General features: G+C 35.2%; 2 protein-coding genes across 4 annotated transcripts in view; one reads left to right on the top strand and one right to left on the bottom strand.

The window, feature by feature from the left end:
* TASOR2 (transcription activation suppressor family member 2) overlaps window positions 1–16,680 on the top strand; it is a 57,123-nt gene extending 40,443 nt beyond the window's left edge. For 2 of the 3 annotated variants that reach the window (XM_074194909.1, XM_074194910.1), the window contains exons 14-19: window positions 1,664–1,789; window positions 11,957–12,110; window positions 12,750–12,855; window positions 14,199–14,380; window positions 15,196–15,307; window positions 15,944–16,680. In XM_074194909.1, the coding sequence (XP_074051010.1) occupies window positions 1,664–1,789; window positions 11,957–12,110; window positions 12,750–12,855; window positions 14,199–14,380; window positions 15,196–15,307; window positions 15,944–15,947 (684 nt within the window). In that variant the 3' untranslated portion in view covers window positions 15,948–16,680. Of the gene's footprint in view, window positions 1–1,663; window positions 1,790–11,956; window positions 12,111–12,749; window positions 12,856–14,198; window positions 14,381–15,195; window positions 15,312–15,943 lie in introns of those variants that run through there. The other variant, XM_074194911.1, reaches the window with a different exon arrangement.
* A 926-nt stretch (window positions 16,681–17,606) lies between these two features.
* The window catches only part of GDI2 (GDP dissociation inhibitor 2), a 34,569-nt gene continuing 26,520 nt past the window's right edge, over window positions 17,607–25,655 (bottom strand). Inside the window, exons 7-11 of the mRNA XM_074194912.1 lie at window positions 20,807–20,906; window positions 19,684–19,855; window positions 18,908–19,052; window positions 18,638–18,692; window positions 17,607–18,552 (exon numbers count right to left, since the gene is read on the bottom strand). Of these exons, the coding sequence (XP_074051013.1) occupies window positions 18,406–18,552; window positions 18,638–18,692; window positions 18,908–19,052; window positions 19,684–19,855; window positions 20,807–20,906 (619 nt within the window). The 3' untranslated portion in view covers window positions 17,607–18,405. The remainder of the gene's footprint in view (window positions 18,553–18,637; window positions 18,693–18,907; window positions 19,053–19,683; window positions 19,856–20,806; window positions 20,907–25,655) is intronic.

Genomic DNA, 25,655 nt, shown 5'->3' with positions numbered 1-25,655 from the left:
TTTATCATCCATGTCCACCTTAATGTTTCTTTCAGGATCTTTCTCTGGTAATTTTACATGAATTCTACTGGCCTTTCAGAGAAAGGTTTGTGCACAGACTTCTGGTATGCCATTATAAGAAACACAATTTTTTTTTAATTTCTGGAATTTTGAACACACCTCTATTGGGATCAGATATCTTAAAATAGAATTAGACTACTTTTTGTGGGGGCAGGGCAACTTGTATTATATACCATATATTATGCAGAGTTTGAAAGTACCGATTAAGACTGAGTCTATGATATATAAAAAGTACAAAACTAGAATTTACTTATAGATTAAACAACATTCTAAATAAAATTATGATTATTCTTTTAAATAGAATTGTAAACAAGATCCTGATTTCTGCTAATTATTCTTTCTATCTTTAATCATTAGATAGTCATACCATCTTTATTTTTGGTAGACCTTTTTTGTCTAATCTCTGTTTTCCTATTCATAAAAATTGGGATTTTATCCCTCTGTCCAGTATTATAACTTTAGATTTTTATTATGATTAAGTAATGGTTTTGTCATAAAGCAGAAGGTATAAGAAATCTTTTTTGGATGAATAAATCTGAATTATATGTGGAAAGAAGAAACAACAGTCATTAATGGGAAACTATAGATATAAGTAATTTAGTCAGGGCAGCTAGGTGGCACAGTGCATAGAACACCAACCCTGGAGCCAGAAGGACCTGAGTTCAAATGTGATCTCAGCCATGTAATAATTGCCTAGCTGTGTGACCTTGGGCAAGTCACTAAACCCCATTGCCTTGCAAAAAAAACCCCAAGAATGGATAGACAACAATATGTTTTTGTCCTCAGAAACTTATTTTTTCTTCTTAACATCTAATAAGCTATTAGCAACCAATTTTTTTTCCCCAAGGGGTTCTTATTTGCTTCTTCCCCTTGCTTAGGCAGAACTATATCTCTCATTTTTCCCTAAAGCTCTCTATCTTTCTGACATTTAGCACATAATATAATTTGAGTTGCTATACCATGCCCTCATGTTTTCTAAAAGTAGTGTTTGTGATGATTTTCCTTTCTTATATACAAAATGAATTGTGACTCAGTGGTGCTTCATCTCATAATGTAGTTTCTATGGTAATGTTTTTTGACCAAAAATATTACCCAGCTTAATCATTCATTACTGTTTTCCAGTTTTAGCTCTAATTAACTTGTACCCAACTTAATCACCTACTACTGTTCACTAGATTTGGTTCTAATTGATTTGTAGATATTTTTCCATTAAATATTGGCTAGTTTGTTATTTAATATGTTGTTAAAGCAATAACAAAAAGAGCTGAAAATGTTTGGAACAATGGTATGGTAGTCTTCGGGGGTAACTGTTTTTCAATGAAACAGCAGGCATTTGGTTATAAAATTTAAATTTCTATTTTTTATAAAAACCTTATTTTTTCATAGTCATCATACCTTTCTCAGAAAGATACTAAATCAGAGGTTATTGTATTTATAACATCACTCAGAAAAGTTCCGAATATTGTACTAGAAGGTATTTTACAGTAAAACGTAAAAACTATTTAAATTTCTTTTATGGAACATAATTTGACAAGTTTTAGGAAATTGTTGTATTATTTTTAATGTATTTTTTTGCTAACATGACTGTATTCCTATATTTCAGAGTTTACTGAGGAAAGAGGGTCATCAAGAAATTGAACCCCAGCATTTCTGTCAGGCATTACACAGGGAGAGTGACACACTAATAATCATCATTAAAAATGAGGACATATCAACACAAGTGCATCAAGTAGGTTAAAAAATATTTCTTGCAGAATATTGATTTCAAATAATTTTAATTGATTTCACAGGAATCAGGGTGTTGGTCACCTTTTAATCATTTATGGTAATATTTCAATTCATTTTCTCATTTTATCTTTTATTTTAAAAAAAAGTTTATTTTAAACTTAATTTTTAAAAACAAAACCAGAGTTACAGAATTGTAGTATTGGTAAGGGACCTCAAAGGCCTGCCTATCTGAATAGAAATTCCCTTGCTATCATAATTAACATAATCAATAATCATGCCATTGCTTAAAGGCTTTCATTGGGAAAAAACCTACTGTCCCCTGAAAAGCCTCTTCTGTTTTTGGCCTGGAGCCAGTCAAAATATGTCTTAAACTCTTCTATGTGATAGACCTTTAAATATTTGAAGATAGCTGTCATGATTTTACTAAGGCTTACTTCCTCCAAGATAAAAGTCATCAGTTTCCTTAGACAGTTATCATATGCCATAAGTTGGAGGCCAGTAGGTATCATGCTTACCCTTTTCAGCTACTCAGTGTACTTACTAAAATGTGGCATCTAGATCAGCGCACAATATTTTAGGCATGGTCTGTCTAAGGCAAAGAATAACAGGATTAATGTCTCCTTATTCTTTAAAAATATATCTCTATAACAAGCCTTCTATGTCAGTCTTAAATTTCATTTGTATAGATTTCTTTGCATAATACTTAAAATGCAGTCCTGATGTTGCATTATAATTTCTATTTTCAAAAAACTGATCTAAAATTGTAGTGAATTTTTGACTCAGTAAAGATCTTGAAATACTGCTAGACCATTCCATTGAATTTGAATGTAGAATTCCTATAGTTGTCCATTCCAGTTTTCAGTAGGTTGTGATTTAGTCTTGCAAAGGTCAAAAACCCAGTAGCTTTTGTAAATAAAATGTCACTTACCTGCCATATTACATGATTGACTTTGTGATCCCAGAACCCTCATATTTTTTTATGTAAGCCTACACTAAGGTGATGCCTTTTCCAATATGTAAACTTGATCTTTTGAAATCAAATTTAGATTTATCCTTGTTGTGCTTAAGTTGATAGAATCCATTGAAGTAGTTTGGATTCTGGTTCTGTCATCCAGTTTTTATTTATCTGTGCTTGCTTTGAATAATAAAGATTTTTTTAATTAATTTTTATTAAAGATATTATTTGAGTTTTACAATTTTCCCCCCAATCTTACTTCCCTCCCCCTGCGGAAAGCAATCTGTCAGTCTTTACTGTGTTTCCTTGTTATACCTTGATGCAAATTGGGTGTGATGAGAGAGAAAAATCATATCCTTAAAAGAAGAGAAGTCTAAGAGGTAACAAGATCAGACAAAAAGATATCTGTTTTTTTCTAAATTAAAGGGAATAGTCCTTGAACTTTGTTCAAACTCCACAGCTCCTTATCTGGATACAGATGGCACTCTCCTTTGCAGACAGCCCAAAATTGTTCCTGATTGTTGCACTGATAGAATCTGATAGAATGAGCAAGTCCTTCAAGGTTGAACATCACCCCCATGTTGCTGTTAGGGTGTACAGTGTTTTTCTGGTTCTGCTCATCTCACTCAGCATCAGTTCATGCAAATCCCTCCAGGCTTCCCTGAAATCCCATCCCTCCTGGTTTCTAATAGAACAATAGTGTTCCATGACATACATATACCACAGTTTGCTAAGCCATTCCCCAATTGAAGGACATTTACTTGATTTCCAATTTTTTTCGACCACAAACAGGGCTGCTATAAATATTTTTGTACAAGTAATGTTTTTACCCTTTTTCCTCATCTCTTCAGGGTATAGACCCAGTAGTGGTATTGATGGGTCAAAGGGTATGCACATTTTTGTTGCTCTTTGGGCATAGTTCCAAATAGCTCTCCAGAAGGGTTGGATGAGTTCACAGTGCCACCAACAGTGTAATAATGTCCCAGATTTCCCACAACCCTTCCAACAATGATCATTATCCTTCCTGGTCATATTGGCCATTCTGAGAGGTGTGAGGTGGTACCTCAGAGAAGCTTTAATTTGCATTTCTCATTTTTTCATATAGCTATGGATTGCTTTGATCTCCTCATCTGTAAATTGCCTTTGCATATCCTTTGACCATTTGTCAATTGGGGAATGGCTTTTTGTTTTAAAAATATGACTCAGTTCTCTGTATATTTTAGAAATAGTCCTTTGTCAGAATCATTAGTTGTAAAGATTTGTTTCCCAATTTACTACATTTCTTTTGATCTTGGTTACATTGGTTTTATCTGTGCAAAAGCTTTTTCATTTAATGTAATTGAAATCATCTCATTGGTTTTTGGTGATGTTCTCCAACTCTTCCTTAGTCATAAACTGCTCCCCTTTCCATAGAGCTGACAGATAAACTAGTCCTTGATCTTCTAATTTGCTTATAGTATTGTTTTTTATGTCTAAGTCTAATGTCTTATGTCTAAGTAACCATTTGGATCTTATCTTGGTAAAGGGTGTGAGGTGTTGGTCTAATCTAAGTTTCTTCCATACTAACTTCCAATTATCCCAGCAGTTTTTATCAAAGAGGGAGTTTTTATCCAGATGGCTGGACTCTTTGGGTTTATCAAACAGCAGATTACTATAATCCTCTCCTGCTTTTACACGTAGTCTATTCCACTGGTCCACCACTCTATTTCTTAGCCAATACCAAACAGTTTTGATGACTGATGCTTTATAATATAATTTTAGATCAGCTAGGGCTAAGCCACCTTCTTTTGCACTTTTTTTCATTAAGCTCCTGGCAATTCTTGACTTTTTATTTCTCCATATGAATTTACTTACAATTTTTTCTAACTCATTAAAGTAATTTTTTGGAATTTTGATTGTCTTGGTAGAATTGTCATTTTTATTATATTAGCTCTAGCTATCCATGAGCAGTTGATATTTGCCCAGTTATTTAAATCTGATTTAATTTGTGTGAGAAGTGTTTTATAATTGTTTTCAAAAAGATTCTGAGTCTGTCTTGGCAAATAGACTCCCAAGTATTTTATATTGTCTGAGGTTACTTTGAATGGGATTTCTCTTTCTAGCTCTTCCTGCTGTATCTTGCTAGACGTATATAGAAAAATTGAGGATTTATGAGGGTTTATTTTATAACCTGCAACTTTGCTAAAATTGCTAATTGTTTCCAGTAGTTTTTTGGATGATTTCTTGGGATTCTTTAGGTCATCTGCAAAGAGTGAGAGTTTTGTCTCTTCCTTCCCAATTCTAATTCCTTCAGTTTCTTTTTCTTCTCTAATTGCTGATGCTAACATTTCTAATACAATATTAATAGTGGTGATAATGGGCACCCTTGTTTCACTCCTGATCTTACTGAGAATGCCTCTAGCCTCTCCTCATTGAATATAATGCTTGTTGATGGTTTCAGATAGATAATGCTAATTATTTTAAGGAACAGTCCATTTATTCCTACACTCTCTACTTTTTTTATAGGAATGGATGCTGTATTTTGTCAAAAGCTTTTTCAGCATCTATTGATATGATCATATGGTTTCTGATAGGTTTGTTGTTGATATAATTGAGTATACTAACAGTTTTCCTAATATTGAACCAACCCTGCATTCCTGGAATAAATCCTACTTGATCATAATGTATTATCCTAGGGATAACTTGTAATCGTTTTGCTAAGATTTTATTTAGGATTTTTGCATCTATATTCATCAGGGAAATAGGTCTATAATTTTCTTTCTCTGTTTTAACTCTTCCTGGTTTAGGTAACAGCACCATATTGGTTTCATAGAAAGAGTTAGGCAGACTTCCATCTTTCCCTATTTTTCCAAAGAGTTTATATAGAATTGGGACCAGTTGTTCCTTAAATGTTTGGTAGAATTCACTTGTGAATCCATCAGGCCCTGGAGATTTTTTTTTTAGGGAGTTCAGTAATGGCTTGTTGAATTTCTTTTTCTGAGATAGGGTAGTTTAGGTATTTAATCTCTTCTTCATTTAACCTGGGCAACTTATATTTTTGGAAATATTCACCCATTTTACTTAGATAATCAAATTTATTGGCATAGAGTTGGGCAAAATAATTTAGAATTATTACTTTAATTTCCTCCTCATTGGTGGTGAGTTCACCTTAATAAAGATTTTTTCCAATGCTTTTAATCTAAATCACTGATAAAAATACTAAATAGTACAGAGCCAAACACAGATCCCTAAAAGACATTCAACTGGAGACTTTTTTCCAAATTGACATCAAATGATATTCTTTGGTAAGAGACATATAACAGTTTCAAAATCTAGGGAAATTATGTTTATTACATTGATTTATAATTCCTAATAAGTTGGGTTTCTTAAAATATGCTGACCCTTTATGATTATCCCTTTCACTAGATATATTGTCATTTTTATTATATTTCCTTTATCTGCTCATGAAAAATTAATATTTTCCCAACATTTAGGTGTCTTCACTTGTGTATTTTATAGCTGTAGTCATAATAGTTCCTTTGTATGTCTTATCAAGTATTTTATATTTTCTGTAGTTACTTTAAACGTAATCTTTCTGTCTCTCTTCCTGATGGATTTTGTTTGTAATATACAGAACTCCTGATGATTTATATAGGTTATTTTATATCCTACAGCCTTGTTGAAGTGGTTAATTGTTTAAATTAGGTTTTTTATTTGACATTCTAGAATCTTCTAAGTCATTTGCAAAAAAAAGCTATAGAATTTTTTTCTTTCCTATGCTTATCCCTTTAATTTCTTGTGTTTTTTTTCTTATTACTGTAACCAGGATTTTCTAGCACTTTATTAGATAATAATGGTAGTAATAGACAACTTTTACTTTATCCCTGATTTTATTGGGAAGGCCTTTATCCTCATAAACAGAAACTGCAAGCTCTTCAATATAGATTGCTATTATTTTTCTATTTATCCCTATTCTACCTTTAAAAAACAAAATGGGTTTTATCAATATTATTTATCTTTTCTGCTTCTGTTAGTATGTTTTTCTTTTCTTTTTTAATGTGGTCATCTCTCTAAGAAAATGATGTTTCCCTAATATAGAACCAGTCCTACAGTCGTGGTCCAGAAAATCATTCTGATCATAGTCTATTATCTTTGTGTAATACATTGCTGTATTCATCTTGCTAAAATTTTATTTAAGGGGCGGCTAGGTGGCGCAGTGGATAAAGCACCGGCCCTGGAGTCAGGAGTACCTGGGTTCAAATTCGGCCTCAGACACTTAATAATTACCTAGCTGTGTGGCCTTGGGCAAGCCACTTAACCCCATTGCCTTGCAAAAAAAAAAAAAATCTAAAAAAAAATAAAATTTTATTTAAAATATTTGAATTGATATTCATTAGAGATAGTAGTCTGTAGTTTTCTGTTTTGAGTTTTCCTCTTTGATGAATGAAGCTTTAAGAATATTTTTGTATCAAAGTCAGAATTTCGGGGGAGGATTTTTTTCCTATTTTTTTTCTACAGTTTTTGTGATATTTGAAATGGTTTTAAATGTTGAAAGAATTCACTTGTAAATCCATTTATTTGTGGTATTTTTCCTTTTGGGAGTTTCTTAATTTCTTTTTCTGATACTGGAGTTAAGTCCCTCTTTTAAACTGAATATTCAGGGGGCTGTTAGGTGGCACAGTGGATAAAGCACTGGCCCTGGAGTGAGGTGGACTTGAGTTCAAATCCAGCTTCAGACACTTAATAATTGCCTAGAAAGAAATAAAGTGAATATTCATATTTTTGTAAATATTTATATATTTCATTTAGTCAGTTTTGTAGGTACATAATTAGATGAAATAGGTTTCAGTAATTTTTTATTATTTTGATATTATTTGATTTTGTTTTTGTAAACAAATTAGCTAATATTTTAATTATTTTACTTTTTTTTAAATAGAAGAGTTCTTAATTTTACTTATTCATTTCTTTTCTTTCAGTTGTGTTCTCTTCTTTGGTTTTTAGGATTTCTGTGTTGAAAATTGACTGCATAGGGCGGCTAGGTGGCATAGTGGATGAAGCACCCGCCTTGGAGTCAGGAGTACCTGGGTTCAAATGCAGTCTCAGACACTTAATAATTACCTAGCTGTGTGGCCTTGGGCAAGCCACTTAACCCCATTTGCCTTGCAAAAACCTAAAAAAAAGAAAAAGAAAATTGTCTACAGGGCAGCTAGGTGGTGCAGTCGATAGAGCACCAGCCCTGGAGTCAGGAATACCTGAGTTCAAATGTGACCACAGACACTTAATAATTACCTAGCTGTGTGGCTTTGGGCAAGCCACTCTAACTCCATTTGCCTTGCAAAAACTTTAAAAAAAATTGATTGGAGTTTTTAGAAACATTTGTTGGATTTTCTTTTGTTTTTTTGTTTTATAATTTGTTGATCTGTTAAAATTTTTCTGCTAAAGACTGGTTTGACTAGTTTCCAAAAACTTTGCTATTGTTTCATCATCTCTAATAAAATTAATAATTGATTCTGTAATTGTTCTTTGAAACATCTTTTATTTATTTATTTATTTGTTAGTTTGTTTATTTATTTATTTATTTAATTTAGGTTTTTGGCAAGGCAAATGGGGTTAAGTGGCTTGCCCAAGGCCACACAGCTAGGTAATCATTAAGTGTCTGAGACCGGATTTGAACCCAGGTACTCCTGACTCCAAGAACAGTGCTTTATTCACTGCACCACCTAGCCACCCTAAACATCTTTTCTTTAGAATAGATTTGTCTCAAGTTTTTAAATCATTTCATTATATTCTTTGAATATAATTTTATTGCATCAAGGTCCACAAAAGATGTGCGTATTATGTCTGCTTTTCTAATTTATTTGTGGTGATTTTGTGTCCTTGTTATCAGTTTTGTAAAGGTGTGTCATGTATAGCTGAGAAATAATATGCATGATTGTGGGTGTATTACTAAATCCTCATTAAGTAATCTCTACAGCTATATCATAGGCTAACTTTTCTAAAATTATGCTTAAGTCTTTCACCTTTTTTTGTTTATATTTATGTAAATCTGAATGGAGTAAATTAAAATAACTTTACTTCGTTTCTCTTACTTTTTACTATTGCCTTGAATGAGATCACTCCTGTCCTTTTTATTTTAACTGAATCATAATAGATTTTCCTCAGTTCCTTATTTTAACTTGTTTCTTATAAAACACATATTGTTGAATCTGCCTAATCAGTTTCTTTTCCATTTTATGAATTCATGAGGCTAATTAGTAATTATTGTTAATTTTGTGTTCTCTTTATAATAACAAATAACAAATTCTCTTTATAAATAATAATAGCTAACATTCATATTTAGCCAGCCACTGTGTTAAGCACTTTACAATTATTATTTTATTTGTTCCTCAGAACAATCCTCAATCCTTTATTATTCTCATTATACAAATGAGGAAACTGAGTTTATTGACTTGGTTGAGGTTAGACAGTGTGTCACCTACTTGTGAGAGAAGAGAAGGGCTCAGATTTGGTGCAATTTATTTCTCCTCCCTTAAGCCCCCCTTTTCTCTTTCTTTCACTCAGCATGCAATCACACATTCTTATGCTGTCTTTTAAACCCTTCTTCAAGATTTCCCCCTCCTTAGGATTTATTATGGTTAGACCTAATCACTCCCTTAATCTACTTCCTCTTACTTTACTTCCCCTCTTTGTCCCTTTGTCTCTCACTTTTCCTACCTGTTGAATGAAGAGACTTTTGTGTGTGTGTGTGTGTGTGTGTGTGTGTGTGTGTGTGTGTGTGTGTTTTCTTTCCTCTACTTTCCCTCTTTGTCCCTTTGGCTCTCACTTTTCCTACCTGTTGAATGGAGAGAGAGAGAGAGAGAGAGAGAGAGAGAGAGAGAGGAACATGTGAAAGGGGGAGAGAGAGATTGAGAGAGAGACTGTGTGTGTGTGTGTGTGTGTGTGTGTGTGTGTGTGTTTTCTTTCCTCTTTTTGGCCAGTTGGGGATTGAAGTGTTGCCTATTCACTCCACCACTTCATTGTGTTTTTAAGATCATGAAAACAAAACAGAAGCACTCCCAGATCCTCTAATTAGACTCCCTTTAAGACCCCTGATGTTGATAGAATTCTAAGAGATGCATCTCATTAGTATTGATTGCCCAAGTTCAACTCATGTTTTTTATGACTCCTTAGTTACGATCCAGAGTTTTCAGTCAGCTCTAGTTTTTCATCAGGAATATTTGGAAGGATCTCCATTTCTTAAATGTCTATATTCTACTTTGCTATGTAATTTATTCTTGACTATAAATTTTTATCTTCTGCTTTCTGAAATATTTTATGCTCTCTACTCCTTTATGGTGGTGGCATCCAAATTGATATGTAAACTTGACTATGGCTCCTTGATATTTGAATTTTTTCTTTCTGATTGCTTGCATTTTTTATCTTTGACTTTGAAGTTCTGGATTATGCAGATAATGTATTTTGAAATTTCTTACAAGATATGACCAGTGGATTCTTCTATATTTATTTGCCCTCTCGTTCTAAAAGATTGGGTTTTTTTTTTTTAAAGATTTCTTGAAATTTGCTGTTGAGAATTCTCTTTCTGGACTTTGCTTTCAGGTAGTCATTGATTCTTGAGTTATCTGTCGTTGGTTTGTTTTCCAAGTCTCTTTTTTCCCCATAAGATATCTTACATCTTTCATTTTTTTTTCATTCTTTTTACTTTAATATTTCTTATTATTATGTGAAAAAAATTAGCTTCTCTTTGATTTATTCTAATTTCAGGAAGCTTGTTTCTTGGTAATATTTTTATACCTTATTTTTCCAAATCTTTCTTTACCTCTCGTTTCTTTTCCCAATTTTTTTTCCATTGATCTCATTTGGTTTTTACGTTTTTAAAAAGTTTTCATTTTTTTCTAGGATTTTTAGTTGCACTTGTGCCTTTGTACCTTTTTTCTTTTGATGTTTATAATCATTCTCTTTTTCTTGGATTGAGCCTTTAGCCTACTTGTTTCTTTGAACTTTCTCTTAGAGCCACAGGTATTTAGAGGAATGTTCACAGTTATTTTGGGGGGAATGTAAGGGTTGAGGTCATGCCATTTTGATTTTGTTTGCTTCTTTCTTGGTGTAGAATGTTCCAAGTTCTCAAGAACCGATAAACTGGAGAGCTGCATGCTTTCAAAAGTTTTATGATCCAGAGCAAAGTTCAATCACTTCTTTGTCTGAGCTCTGCAGATTCCCGAGTTTGGATCTAAGCATCACACCTTGCACTTGCCCATAGTTGTGCATAATTTATGTTACTTTTGCTTATTTTTGTCAGTTTGGTAGGTATAAGATACTTTGGAGACAGCTTAATTTTTATGCAGATTGAATATATTGTAAAGTGATTATAGTTTTGTATCCTCTTATAAATTGTTTTTATTTTTTGGCTTCTTATCCATTTTAAAGATTCTACAACACTGTTGTAGAGAAAGGACAGTGTTATCAGTTATGATAGAGAAAGCTATTGTAACAAAGAGACAAGAAAGCCAAAATTAACTTCTTAATTATGTAAAATATGTGATGGATGCCTCTGCAACCTTTTAAAGAGGGTATTTGCTGTCACATTCTCTATTTCAAGGACACTTAACACTAACCATGAATATTCTTCTACAAGTGTCCTCTCATCAATCTACTCTAACATGAAATCTGTAGGTAGCACTGACACCAATGTGTCAGATTATGATAGAGAAGTAGAAGTGAACAACTGGATGACTTAGCCAATTACTTTTCATGCCTATTATTAAAATGGATTGTCATGATTAATTTATATCCACTCAGTATTTCCTATCTTCCTGCTTCATAAGTTGAGAGGTCTGTTTTTAATAACTTAATATATTTACAGCCTTTCATATTGTGGCACACTTCCCTTAAAATAACCAACTGAAATGAAAAGGATTCTCAGCTCAGCAATGTTCTCAGGATTACAAGTTTTTTTTTAAAAAAGCATGAAATTGTTCTTGTCCTCTACAAGGGCATATATACATATGGATAAGCAACATACATAGAATTAGAGGAAAGAGAATAGTAACAATTAAGACTATCACAGAGGAAGGTTTTACACACACACACACACACACACACACACACACACACACACACACACACACACATGAAAGCTTTGAAGATGAGAAAAACAAGTCCAAGCGAAAAATGTGTTATGGGTAAACAGAATACAATGGATGTGCCTTAACTAGATGGTTGTTTTGTTTTGGACAGATTCCTTCTTTGCTGAGACTGAAGCAGTTCCCCAGTGTCATGTTTGCTGGAGTTGACAGCCCAGGAGATATCCTGGATGGTACCTATCAGGAGCTGTTTGGTACAGGAGGCTTTGTGGTGTCCGATGACAAAGTATTAGAAGCTGTAACATTAGGTTTGTCCTTCTCCCCCCCCCCCCCCACTCTTTCTTTGGAACTCTGGCAGATAGTTTATTTGAAAGTTGTCATTCAGGCAGGATACCAGATGTAGTACAATCCAAAGGAATCAAAAATAAAGAGGATTTGTTTGGATCCTCAGACACTTAATATATTTATGATATAGAATATTAACCAGGATAAAAATTTCTGTTAGGATCACATCATGCCTTGACTACAAAGAAATCACAGTCAACTGTGTTTCTCAGGTGATATTGACCTAGAATTAGAAGATTTAAAAAGTTTAATACAAGAAAGGCAAAAGGATATGACATCTTGAAAATGAATTATCTGGGATCCAAGCATTTTGGTTTTGGTATGCCTTATAAATACCTCAGTGTTTCAGATGCTAATGAATAAAATAATCCTGTTATTACACTGTTGTGCCTCCCCTTCACTACACATGTCATAGTGTCAGGGGGTGGCATTTGGTAAAGATGTGTATTTGAAATGTAGCATATGAATAGGATTGGTATCTACTGTCCTGAGTCCAAAGAAGGCATTAGTAATGTTCAGATAAACCTAAAAATGTGCTCCTTGTAAGCCAGGATTGTTGGATTGGGACCCAGCAGTTGTTGATATTAAATTCTTTTCTACAGTTCAGCTAAAGGAAATTGTGAAAATCTTGGAAAAACTAAATGCAAACGGAAGGTGGAAATGGTTGCTTCATTATAGAGAAAGTAAAAAACTAAAGGAGGATGTAAGGTAAGTGTTCTCTGAGTTTTCATTATCTCACAAACTAAAAATCCATTATCTACTAAGAACTCATCAAGAGAAAGCATTTTTATTCATCAGACTTATGGCTTCTTTTACCTTTTTATTGAGCATCCTTAATGGAGATGCCAGAGTATATGCCACAATTTGATCAATAGGAATAATGTTGGAAGATGTCTGCTTCTTTGTGCTGAACAAACCATGTATTTTAAAGGTCATTAAAATTAGAATGTATTTTTAAAAGGGTAGAAGATTTATTCCTTTCTAGCTCTAATATTAAGTACCTGCTATGTTCTTATCAATTAAAAATAAATTATTTGACATTACACAAATAATTGAAACATATCACCGATTGGGAGATAAACTTTTTTCCATTTTTCAAATATTTGCTGTAACCAAGTACTTCTGCTAAACCATCACCACCACTAAAAAAAAAAAAATTTTTTTAGTCACCCAGAAGCAAATTATACTTGGCTTTTAGATAGTTTTGGAGAGAAGTCTGAAGTTTTGGCCAGACATAAATGAATAAACCAATATATTTAGTAAAGTGCAAAGTGCTGGGGATACAAACTGATCTGTAACATAGTTACTTCATGGAACCCAGACTCTACTGGGGGAGTCAACACATCTTAGATGAAAAGGTCTGCAGGATGCAATGGCAAAGCAGATTTCTTCAATGTCATTTCCTTTAACAAGATCATTAAATTTCTTTCAGTACTAAGGAGCCCAAGGTGGCAAGAACTTTTCATTTCTATTTCTTAATTAACTGTGACTAACACCTGCAAGGGCTATTGCTAGTCCATATCAAATTATTTCTTTTCAGGATGATGGCCAACGGCTCTGCTTGGAAGTATTGTTCTTTTTAAGGTTCTTGACTTTAGATTTGTAGGAGGGCAAAGTGGATCAAGTGTGGCCCTGAGTTCAACTCCAGCCTCAGACACTTACTGGCTGTATGACACTCAGCACATCACTTAACCTTGGTCCTCTCAGTTTTCTCATCTGTAAAATGAATGGGAAAAGGAATTGGCAAACCACCCCAGTATTTTGGCAAAAAAAAAGTCTCAAATGGGTCACAGAATCTGAAATGACTGAAGTGACCAACTTTCCTCATAAGGTCATTATGAAGAAATCATTCTGTAAACCTTAAAGCAAAGAGTATAGTTATTATAATTTGGGAATTTAAATGTCTGAGGCAATGTAGTAATTCAGGTTAACAATGTACTATATACCAAAAACCTGAAATATGTTTGAATGTAATATGTAAAATGAAGTTTATAGATTACATATTCGTCTCAGCTGAATTGAATTAGTAACAATCCTACTCTCTTTTCCAGAGTAAATTCAATTGCTCATAGCAAGAATACAATACTGAAATCATACCAGAGTGCAAATATCATTGAAGTGCTTCATTATCATCATTGTGATTCCAAATCATCGACAAAATCAGAATATTTGAAATGTCTACTGAACTTACAAGTTCTGCACATCAATGCCAGATTTGCTGTGTACCTAACAGGTAAATAGCTGGGTAAAATCTGCCTTTCTCTGTCCCACTATAGTTATTAGAATACCAGAATACTTAGCAAATATTTGTAAGTTTATGTAGGCTAGTGATATGTTCATAATATTTACTAATTACTAATTGGTAGAAATAAGTGTTTATAATTTCCGATGACATACGAAAGAGGATTTTTACCCATTTTGTTTGTAAGCCACGTAATGGCTCTTTAGATGTATTTAAATTTGATAGTTTATTTCACTACATTTTCATGAACTTCGGCCATATTGCCAAGTTTGCCATGTTATTTTTAGAGATGTTCAGTGTAGTATTTCTCATGAGACTAAGTAAGAATCAAATGTTCACAGAAAAATATAGCATAGTGGTTAGTCAGGACCTGAGTTCAAATCCTGCCTCAGACACTTAATAATTACCTAGCTGTGTGACCTTGGACAGGTCACTTAACCCCATTGCCTTGCCCCCCCCAAATAGATAACAGAAAATTATAACCTGCTTCTTCCTTAGTTGCACACATTAGAAATCAGTTCCTTAAGTTGTTTTTAAGAAAGTCAAGAAATGGTTAGTTACTAACAGTTTTAACATATGGGGTCTGATAATTGAAGTACCTTAAAGTTTCTGATGTTACTCAAGTTTTTCATCTATATTACACATATATGTATATATGAGAATCTTCTCAGGGCTTTCCTTGTTTCCTGGATTTTTTCACATGACAATGCTATTACCTTTTGAATAAAATACCCAGTGGGTTTGTATATGGAGACATTTTACTATTGCCATCTTTTTTGTAACCAAGTTTTGGGTTTTTTTAATAGATAAACTGAATACCTCCAGAGAGATATTTGAAAATAGTGGAATCCTTGTTACTGATGTAAATAACTTTGCAGGAATTGTACAAAAAGCAGCTCCATTTAAGGCAACCTATTGGTGAGTATAATTTTATCATAATCTTTTCTATTTACCTTGTGTGATTAAACATTATAAACATACACACATGTATTTTAAGAAAACAATTTCAGAAATCTGGTTAAAATTGCCTATGTAACCTTGGGTTCTACATCTTCATCGGTAGGAGAAAATGTAAACTTGTGAAACAAGTTTATTCAGTTCCTGAATAAATTGCGATTTCATTAGTGTAGATACTCCTTCCATGAATCCGGATAGCAATTCCTCTGTGACGTAGGTCTTCTGGAAATAAAAGCCTATGTCATCCTGTAATCAATTTGAACAATGGACAGACTCAGTGTGGCTAACAGTGACTGTCACTAATTCTGTATTTAAAAATTTTTTGTTCTGTGTTCCCAGTAAGGTAATAAATTTTGGTGGAGGTTGTAAATTATATAGGTGTAATTTTTATGAAGTGACATCTATAAGTCCAGAACTTCCATAAGGGAACATAACAGTTGCTTTCACCATGAACAGAAATTCCAAAAGCACACAACCAGTCCAAAAATTGCTTATCTCAATGATTGCCTGGATTTCTAGGATGATCTATTCAAATTTTATTTGTGCACAAATTTGCCTAGCTTCTGAGTATTGATCATTAATTTTATCTTTGTCTAGGTGATGAAAATACCAGCCCTGATGATTTCCAAGACTAACTACCATGATGAAATAAGGCCTGTCTTCCTGTTCTGCCCTCCCCAACCCCAGTCAGACTGACACTTTCAGGATTTCTTCCTGAATCTACTTTTCACACTTAATTATAAATTTTTCATTATAAAGCAGACATCCTTAGGGGATCATTTTCCTTTCAATAATATATAGTCTGCTGAAATGTGATTCATTTCAGAATGGCAAACTGTTAAGCTTTGGATTATAGACTTTTAAATTATTTTTAAACAGGATGCATTTTAATAAAGTTAGTAGCATACATTATTAAAATGAGAAATAGGAAAATGTTACTGAAGTTGGAAAACTGTAATGTAAAACTTCATTTTAACAAGTGTATTTTTTATGGTTGTTTATGTAAATAAGGCATAAGTAGTACACGTGATGGTCTGAAATTGTTTTTCTACATTTTACCCATCTTCTAGAATATGTATTAGTCTACACTACGTGAATTTAATTTTTTTCCCCAAATTGTACCTATTTGCAGTTCAGTTTTTGTAAATAACTCACTACATTCTGAGTAATAATAATAATCATATGTTTGTGGTATTTCAAAAATTTCTATAGTAGTCTTTGAACACTTCAAAGCTAAACAGAAACTTTGTATAAGATATGTGGTATCTATTTGGAGGATGGGTTTTATACCTAATTTTTAAAAAATAAAAACAAATAAAATATTTTTCCCTGAATGATTTTGAAACCTTTGAACACAAAAATGAATTAGTTCCCATTAAGGACTTTCTTTTAAATTTTGGTGGCGTTCTCTCATATTCCCCACTAGAATACTAGCTTTTCAAGAGTTCTAGATATGGGCCCCAGATCCAGACCAAACTACTTGGATATATTGGATACCATCAGGTTTAGTTTTGCTTCAAGGATCTCATCATGTAGCCTTCTAGAATTTTTATTTCTGAGAGGTGACTTTACACAGCTAACAATTAAATCATTTTAACCTGAATGTTACTGTCTCCAAGAAGGAAACTGTAGGATGGATGTAGTTATTTGCACAGAATATATGTTCCACAATTATAGTTTCATGAATTTACCAGGTTTCTTCCATTTGGTCACTATGAAAGATTGATTTCATCTTGTAGGCTTACATGCAGTAAAGAGCAGTAGATTAATCTCTTGATTCAAAGTTGGCGCTCTTATAGAGCACTGGCCCTGGAGTCAGGAGTACCCGAGTTCAAATGCGGCCTCAGACTCTTAATAATTACCTAGCTGTGTGGCCTTGGGCAAGCCACTTAACCCCATTTGCCTTGCAAAAAAAAAAAGTTGGTGAAAAAACAACCAGGGTTAACAAGAATACCCCAATTAGCCCCATAGCTAGCATTCAGCCAAGTTCTAACAGTTTCTCGGAAGAAATAAAAGCAGATTTAATTCTCTTACATATACCAAAATAGAGAAGTTGTTTATTCTTTCCCCTTAACATGGTTGTTAAGTGATATCTAATTAGGAATTGCACCTACTGAGTTGGTGCAAAGCAAAAGTTCTCTTCCCTAATGCAGGTTGTAAACCACATTTCTGGTGTGCCATGTGTATGTTCACGAGAAGGCATCAGGTATGGCCAGTGACAACCTTAGTTAGGAAAGCAAACAGATCAATAAACAGGTACTGGTTTCCAGAGTTTGGCTTTACTTTGCAGTACAGAAATCATTTAGAGCCATTTTATTAAACATGGGCCTGGTGGCTCTGTCAAATTAATTGTGGTTTGGTCCATTCAAATTACCAGAGGGATAAAAGGTACTTTCATATCTTGCCTGCTAATATTACTTTTTAAAATCGGTTTTATTAGATTAAAACACCAAAAGAGCCTTTGGGCACACAGGCCTCTCCCTAAATTATGTAAACAAAGCTAAAGCTGGATTAGAAATCTATGCCCATAACTGATTAGTTATGGCACTGTCATTAACACTAGAGACAAAACTGAAGGTTATGGAACTTGAGATGCTGCCCAACACTGGAGTGTTCAATTTATAGTTTTCTTAATGTTAAGAGAGCACATGAACTTAGAAGAATCAAGAGGAACCCCAATAAACATAGAGATGAAAAGGCCATACTAGTAAAGATACAAATTGTGTATCAAGTTCTATTTTTTATGTTTAAACTGTGCCTTCCCTTAAAAATGCAGACAGACAGACAGACACACACACACACACACACACACACACAACACACACACACCCCATAATGTTAGCAATATGTCACTTCTAGACAGTCATCCCAGGAGAGAAAGTAATACATGATAAGGTGAAGTGGAGAGGGGAACATTTAAGGGTATAGTACTCTTCAATCTCAAGAAGTGATTACAAAAGCAGGCCATACAATATTGATTTCATAATAATGTTCTTGATATAACTCTGTATTAGCTGAAATTTAAACTTCTCCTAATTGGATTTAGCATATTACTGCTATTAGTCTTCCCCATAAATGTCATTTTTCTTTCGTTTCATTTCTTCAAAGTCAAATTCAGACCCTGTCATCCTCTTGTAGATATCTTTAATATCATCACAAGTTGTCTCAAAGTGAGTTGTAGCATCATAAGTGCGAGAAATGAAGATCTGGAAAAATAAAATTGAGACAAATGATTTTGAAATGCCTACTGAGAAAGCCCAGATCTATACAGCCTCCATCCCAATTACTAACCTGACTTTCTGTTCCCAAATCAGTTGGAACAAACAGATCATTGATGCTAACAAATCTGAAGGGAAAAAAAAAAGATCAGAATGTAAATGAATTTTAATAATCTTTGTATCTTTCCTAAGACATAGCACTTACTTTGCATCAAACATTTGAGGAGGAAACAAGGTAATACCATTCAAAGATTTGCCTTCAAAACTATGCATGTATAGAAATTATGTTTGCCCTCTCTGGAACCAGGACCTACTTTTCAATCAAGGGGGAAAAGATACTTACTTCTGTTCAATTGGCTCCAAAAGTTCTAATGCTGGTCTGATTTCCTTCTCAGGCTCTCTGGTTTCCACAGTAGTGCTAACAATAGCAATATACTTTCCTTGTGCAGCCACATTGTGTGCAGAAGAAATCATGCAAACGTAGATGTCTGCAACAAACCATTAATGCTCATTTTCTACATTAAGTCTTTATAATTTACTAGGATGATAAACTAGGTTTATATAATTTTTTAAAACTGGTTCCTGAACCAAAGTCACACCAAAGTCACATCCTAGGCCTACCTCTATCTCTAGTTTGGGCAAAAATCACTTTTATTTCTGAGTGTTTTAATTGAAAAGCCTGAGTAGATATCTAATGTCCCGTCTAGCTCCAAAATCATCATGATTTCTTTCGAGGAAAAAAGTACAAACCAGTCTCTTAAAAAGTTGTCTAAGGCTTCACTGCTCCAAGCAATTCTAAAGAGAATATACCTCCCCCTCCCTTATAAACTACTTTTTCCCTCAACAAATGTGATGTCATTTATTTTTTATGTCATGAGAAAGAAAAAACCAATGAATGACAATTTGATTTTCATACAAGTAAGGGAGGTTGGAAATTTCCAAAACTTTTTTTTCAGGTTTTTGCAAGGCAATGGGTTAGCCACACAGCTAAGTGATTATTAAGTGTCTAAGGGCAGAATTGAACTCGGGTCCTCCTGACTCCAGGGCTGGTGCTCTGCGACACCTATCGGCCCCCCCAAACTTTTAAAGTCAATCATTCTCCCAACCTTTACAACTCACCTGATTTCCGGTTGACCTGGTTCTGTGGAATGATGATCTGGCATGAATTGGCATCATTAGTGTTCTTAATTGGATGGCTTAGGATACAGATAACTCTGATCACCTGGCCTACTTTTTTTACTCTCTCTTTTACATAACTAGGGTCACAGATGAGCTGTTTGCAACGGGCAATCTGAAACAAAACAAGACTGATTTAGTATTTAGTAAGCATAGTAAGCAAAAAACAGTTTAACATGGTTTTTCAAAGTGTTTCAATAACAACTTAGAAAAGTTAATTTTGCATAGTTAAAATAGAGAATTAGGTGCAAATGGAATTGTCAGAGGTAAAAAGTTGTAATCTAGTCTTATCCAGAGAGTGAAACTGGTGAATAAGGATTTATCAGAATGCATAGTAATGCCGAGTCAATATGTATTTATTAAACATCATCTATGTGACAAGCACTGTGCTAAGAGCTACAAAAACCCTCAAAAGCTTGGGGCAGCTTTTTAAATGAGCAAACAAGAAAAAAAAATCTGACCATAGACAATTTAGGAAGAATCAAAATACAGAGAAGATAGAGAAGATTTCTGTATCCAAAGCCTCCAAGAAAAAAATATGAATTGGTCTCAACTATGGAAGAACTTCTACATTAAGGACTCAGTTTGGAATATGATATTCTGGAATGCAAAAGAGCTTGGATTACAACTGAGAATTGACTTCCTAGCAAACTGAACATCCCCTTTCAGGGGAAAAGATGATTCAATGAAATAGGGCACTTTCAAACTTTCTGGATGAAATAACTAAGATGAGCAGAAAGTTTGATCTTCAAGTACAGGTGTGAAAAGAGATGATGGGCAGGAAGGGAAAATTAGGAGGGATTTAATGATGTTCTAATTTCAACCTTAAACAATTAAAGCTCATCCAAAGTAAAAACTCAAGGCTGACATTATAAAGTCAATGATACTTAAATGCCTAAGCAAGTTCAAAATAGTCATCAGTAATTTTTCACAATGTTCAAATTCTATATATAATTTATAGATTTCTTGTACAATCTGGAAGCTATCCAATGTAACCTGCAAAAATAAGTACTCACTAAATGATAAAAATATATATATTAGATCCCCAAATCCAAAGCTACAATACCTCTCCTTCAGATTTCACACCAATCACTTGTCCATCTTTTACAATGATTTCTTCAATTGGCTTGTTCAGCATATAGGTACCTCCATAAATGGCACTTAGCCTATAAATAAAAGGGAAAAAAATACCTCAGTAAAAGTTTTGAATTATTCTGGTTAATAAAAACCTCTCCATTTCTTTTATGATGATTGATTGCCTGAAAAGCAGACTGCCCAGCACCCACATATCAATTTCAGGAAAAACCTGAAATCCACACTAGATCCACACCAATGCTCAAGAAACCCAATGAAAACCTACAGTAAGCTACATCATCTACCCCACAACTGCACAAAAAGGCAGCCAGAAGCCATGGGGAAATAGGAAAAAGGGGCTGCCATCAAAGGCAGCACAGACAAAGAAGCTAGCAACCTCCCAGTAAGAAAAAAATGAGTATAATACCCCATCTCACCCCAGAGAAAGACCTAGGAAGATCAGAATACTTCAGGGTGGGGACCTCATGAACTCAAAAGGTAGTGGTGAATGGAGATGAGTGAGGCCTGATAACGCTTAGGCCAGAAGAGAGCCTAGGTACCTTAAGAGCTCTGAAGTCTCCACCATTTATTTGATCTTGGGATATCAGAAAGAGTCCTGAAGATCCAGTGCTCTAAATCTAAAGCATCTAGGCAGGGAGAAGCACAGGAATCTGGAGGAACAGGCAGAATCATGCAAGGCTGATCACCCTTATCAATAAGCACAGCAAAGGGCCAAACCTGGCCCAAGCATAAAGCCCTAAAGAACTAAAGTTGGAGATAAGTAAACCAAAGAAGACATAAATTAATATAAAGTATTGTAGATCTAGAGATCTCCCCAAAAGGAGAAAAACTACAGAGATGCAAAAGGAAAAGTAGAGTTTTCCCACAAGGACTACTTTAATACCTAAAAGACTAAAAAACAAAAATTAAAGCTCTAGAGAAAAAATGTTTAGAAGAGAAACCTTACCCAAGTGAACTTCCTGAAAACTAGAACAGAATAAGCAGGAATCAATGTATCCACAAAACAGCTAGAAGAAAATCCAAGAAAAGGTAAGATGTCTGGTTATCAAAAATGACCCAGAAAATAGGTAAAGGAGAGAAACTGTATGGATCATTGCACTCTTTGCAAACCATGTTAAAAAAAATAATCCTAGATATTCTACTATAAGAAAACATTAAATGAAAATTGACCCTATCATTTAGAACTACAGGACAAAATAGAGAAAAAAAGATTGCCTCCTAAAAGGTGCCTCAGCAACAGGAATAGTCCTAGGAACGACATAATTGAAATTCAGAGCCACCATATCAAAAAACTACAATGACTAAGCAGTTCAAGTGCCAAGGAACCACTGTCAGGATCCTAAAGTTTCTATTATTGGGAGATTTGGCAAAAGAATAACTTATCCTGAGAGCTGAGTTTGATCCTACAGGAACTATTAATGTAACAGAGAACTTTGGATATTTTTTGAGTAGGAGCTATGAAACACAAATTCACAGAAATCTGGAAAGATTCTATATGATGATTTATTGCTAATAGAGAAGAAATAACTCCCTTCAGAACCTTAATATCGTCAAAGGGTTCTTAAGAAAGACAGGTCCTGGAGTAACATTGCCTCTGTTCTAAAAGTCTGAAGAGGAGAAAAAAAGTAAATTGCCAATTTTCATAACTGAGGTGTGAAAAACAGTATACAAACATAGAACAGCAGAATGGAGTGGATTATCAAGTGAACTCTAATCTTACTTGAAACAGATAAAAGAAAAGATTAGTGTAGAAATGCATCAAACTCAACAGAAGGGTTTAAAAAAATGCCCCACTTTCTGGTCCTGATTATAATAAAAAAAATCAAAAAGTTAGAATCTAAAGGGGTACTCATCAAATGAAGAACAACTTAACAAACCATGATAAATGAATGTAATGGACTCTTACTGAACCCTAAGAAATAATGAAATAGTTTCAAAGACTGAGATGTAGGGTAAAATGAGCAATTAAGAAAAATGACTTCTAGAGGAACAGCATTATAAAGAACTTTGAAAGACTTAAGCAATCTAGTCAATGCTATAATCAACATAATTCCAAAAGACTGGTAATAGATGTTACCCACCTCCTTAGACATATATTTCTGGACACTGGGTGCTACATAGATTTGTTTTGTTTGGCAACTCTCTTACAGGCAAGTTTTGTCCCCCCACCCCCATTTATTATCATGGGAAGAAGGGGAAGAAGAAGAAAGTAAACAATGATGTGAAAAATGAATGACAATTATGGAACAGAAAGAATATCAGAGAAGTAATGTGTGAATTATAATGTGTGAAAGTAATGTGTGGAATATGTTCATTTTTTTAAAGCAAATACTAGGAAATTGGAGATTCTGTTTCTTTTACTGTCCTTTTATCATGTTCTATGTATATGGAAATTCTCTTTTTTGACTGTCTCTATACTTTGAGATAGGCTAGGAAAAGTGGTTTTTGGTTTTTAAATTATTTTGTTCTTAAAAAGACAGCTTCCTAATGAGTTTTCCCCAACAGTTTCTTTGCTTCCTAGTATGGTAATACCCTCAACAGTAATAGGGAAATTAGAGAGAGAGGAGGATTTGAGAGGGAAATGAGTTAACTCTAGTCCCAAACAACTCTCATCTCAACTTAGATCCAGGTAAGTTTAGTAATCAAGATTTACATATATAGCACATAAAATTGATTAAAAGTGGTCCTATAAGCATTTCACTTCCATTTAAAAGATGGCACTAGGGGTGGCTAAGTGGCGTAGTGGATAAAGCAGCGGCCTTGGAGTCAGGAGTACCTGGGTTCAAATCCGGTCTCAGACACTTAATAATTACCTAGCTGTGTGGCCTTGGGCAAGCCACTTAACCCCGTTTGCCTTGCAAAAAAAGCCTTAAAAAAAAAGATGGAACTAAAAAATCTATTTCGATAAAATATGACTTCTGACATCTTCATTTTTACATTTAAGTTTTTGAACTACAAAAAGTGCCAGGTAGCATTCTGAGAATACAAGCAACAATCAAGTGGATGATATGTAGTAGTGGAGGAATCTCCCATATTGGGCTATGAAATCATTCAATAATCAATAAATATTAAGTATCAACTACATACCAGGCTCTTTTGCTAAGTACTCAGGACACAAACAACAGCAAAATACAGTCCCTGCTCTCAAAGAGTTCACAGACTAATGAGAGGCATAACAAGAAAACTGTGTACAAATAGGCTATATTCAGGATAAACTAAGGCAGCTAGGTGGCACAGTGGATAGAGCACTGGACTTCGGAGTCAGGAGGATGGGAATTCGAATCCAGCCTGATACTTGACAGCTAGTTAATGTGATCTTGGCCAAGTCACTTAACTGTGATTGCCTGGCACCCAAGGGCCATGCCATCTCCACTCATCCAGATTCATATCTGGCCATTGGAACCAGATGATTTTTTTTAAATCTTTTTTTTTTTTTTTGGTTTTTGCAAGGCAAACGAGGTTAAGTGGCTTGCCCAAGGCCACACAGCTAGGTAATTATTAAGTGTCTGAGGCTGGATTTGAGCCCAGGTACTCCTGACTCCAAGGACGGTGCTTTTTCCACTATGCCACCTAGCCGTCTGGAAGCAGATGGTTTTGAAGGAGAAAGTGAGGCCGGTGGCTTAGCACAGCTCCTCCCCACCCAACCCCCCCCCAATCCAATTTATAAGCTTGTCATGGCATCTCCCCTAATGTCATGGTCTTCTTAAAGAATGAAGGACAAATCGACCTGGGCATTGTCAGCATTGAGATGATCCCTGAATCCAGGGAGCTGATGAGAGCCAAGGGAAACACCAACAGAAGAAGCGATCACTGTATCTCAGATCGATACAAGGAAGATGTAAACAAGGAGAGGCAGCAAGGTAAAATGGACAGAGTCGGCCTCAGAGCCTGGAAGATCCCAGTTTACACTTGACACGTGCTGGCTATGTGACCCTGGTCAAGTCATTGAATTGTGGCATTAATCTGAGCAAGCCTATCACACTTGCCTTTACTTAATTATAATGCAATTGGGAACTGTTTAACAAAGGTTAATTATCTATTGGAGGGGGCAGAGCCAAGATGGCAACAAGAGTGGAGGGTGTCCTAGGAGCTCTCTCATAAATCTTTGAAACTAAGAAGTTTTAACTAAATTTTCGAGAGACAGAACCCACAAAGGGACCCAGTGAGGCAGTTCTCCTACTCAAGGTAAGCTGGAAGAGCAGAAAGGCTCTGCTCCCCGGGCCGGAGGGGCGGCCCCCCAGAGGGGCAGCCCGCCAGAGCCAAGGAACTTCAGCCTCCCGGAGGCAGCCCCAGGGTGCTAGGAGCCGTGGCTCACAGCAGCGGGGGAGTCTCCTGAGCTGCGCCCCAGGGAGCACCGGGCACAAAGTGGGGGAACGGGGGGGGGGGGGGGGGGGGGAACCTCTGCCACAGCTAACACGGTGAGCCCAGCCCTCAGGGCACACAGCCAGCAGCTTGGTTTTTCAGCAGCCCAGATCCAGGAACAGAAGCAGGTGGAGCCGGTAAGCAGGAGCCCCCAGGGCATGAGCCCATTGAACTGAGTGAGGGGAGTGAAAGAGATTGCTGAGCTCGGTCCACCGCCCCTGGAACTGGACTCTGGGGCTCTGACCACATTCAGATCCTGACCACAGTCTAGGCCCCCCCACAGAACAGCAGGCCCCCCCCACCTCAGCCCCGTGGCAGAGGGGGGCGCTTATGGTTATTCACAGACCAGGAGGGAGGACAGAACCTCACACACTGAGACCCTTGTGGGAGTGTCCCAAAAGCTCAGGAAGCACCCCCAAAACAGGCGCAGGCTGGGAAAAATGAGCAAGCAGAGAAAA

The sequence above is a fragment of the Macrotis lagotis genome, chromosome 7 (genome assembly GCF_037893015.1).
Source record: "Macrotis lagotis isolate mMagLag1 chromosome 7, bilby.v1.9.chrom.fasta, whole genome shotgun sequence".
NCBI lineage: Eukaryota > Metazoa > Chordata > Mammalia > Peramelemorphia > Peramelidae > Macrotis > Macrotis lagotis.
This window is presented reverse-complemented; position numbering and strand designations above follow the sequence as displayed.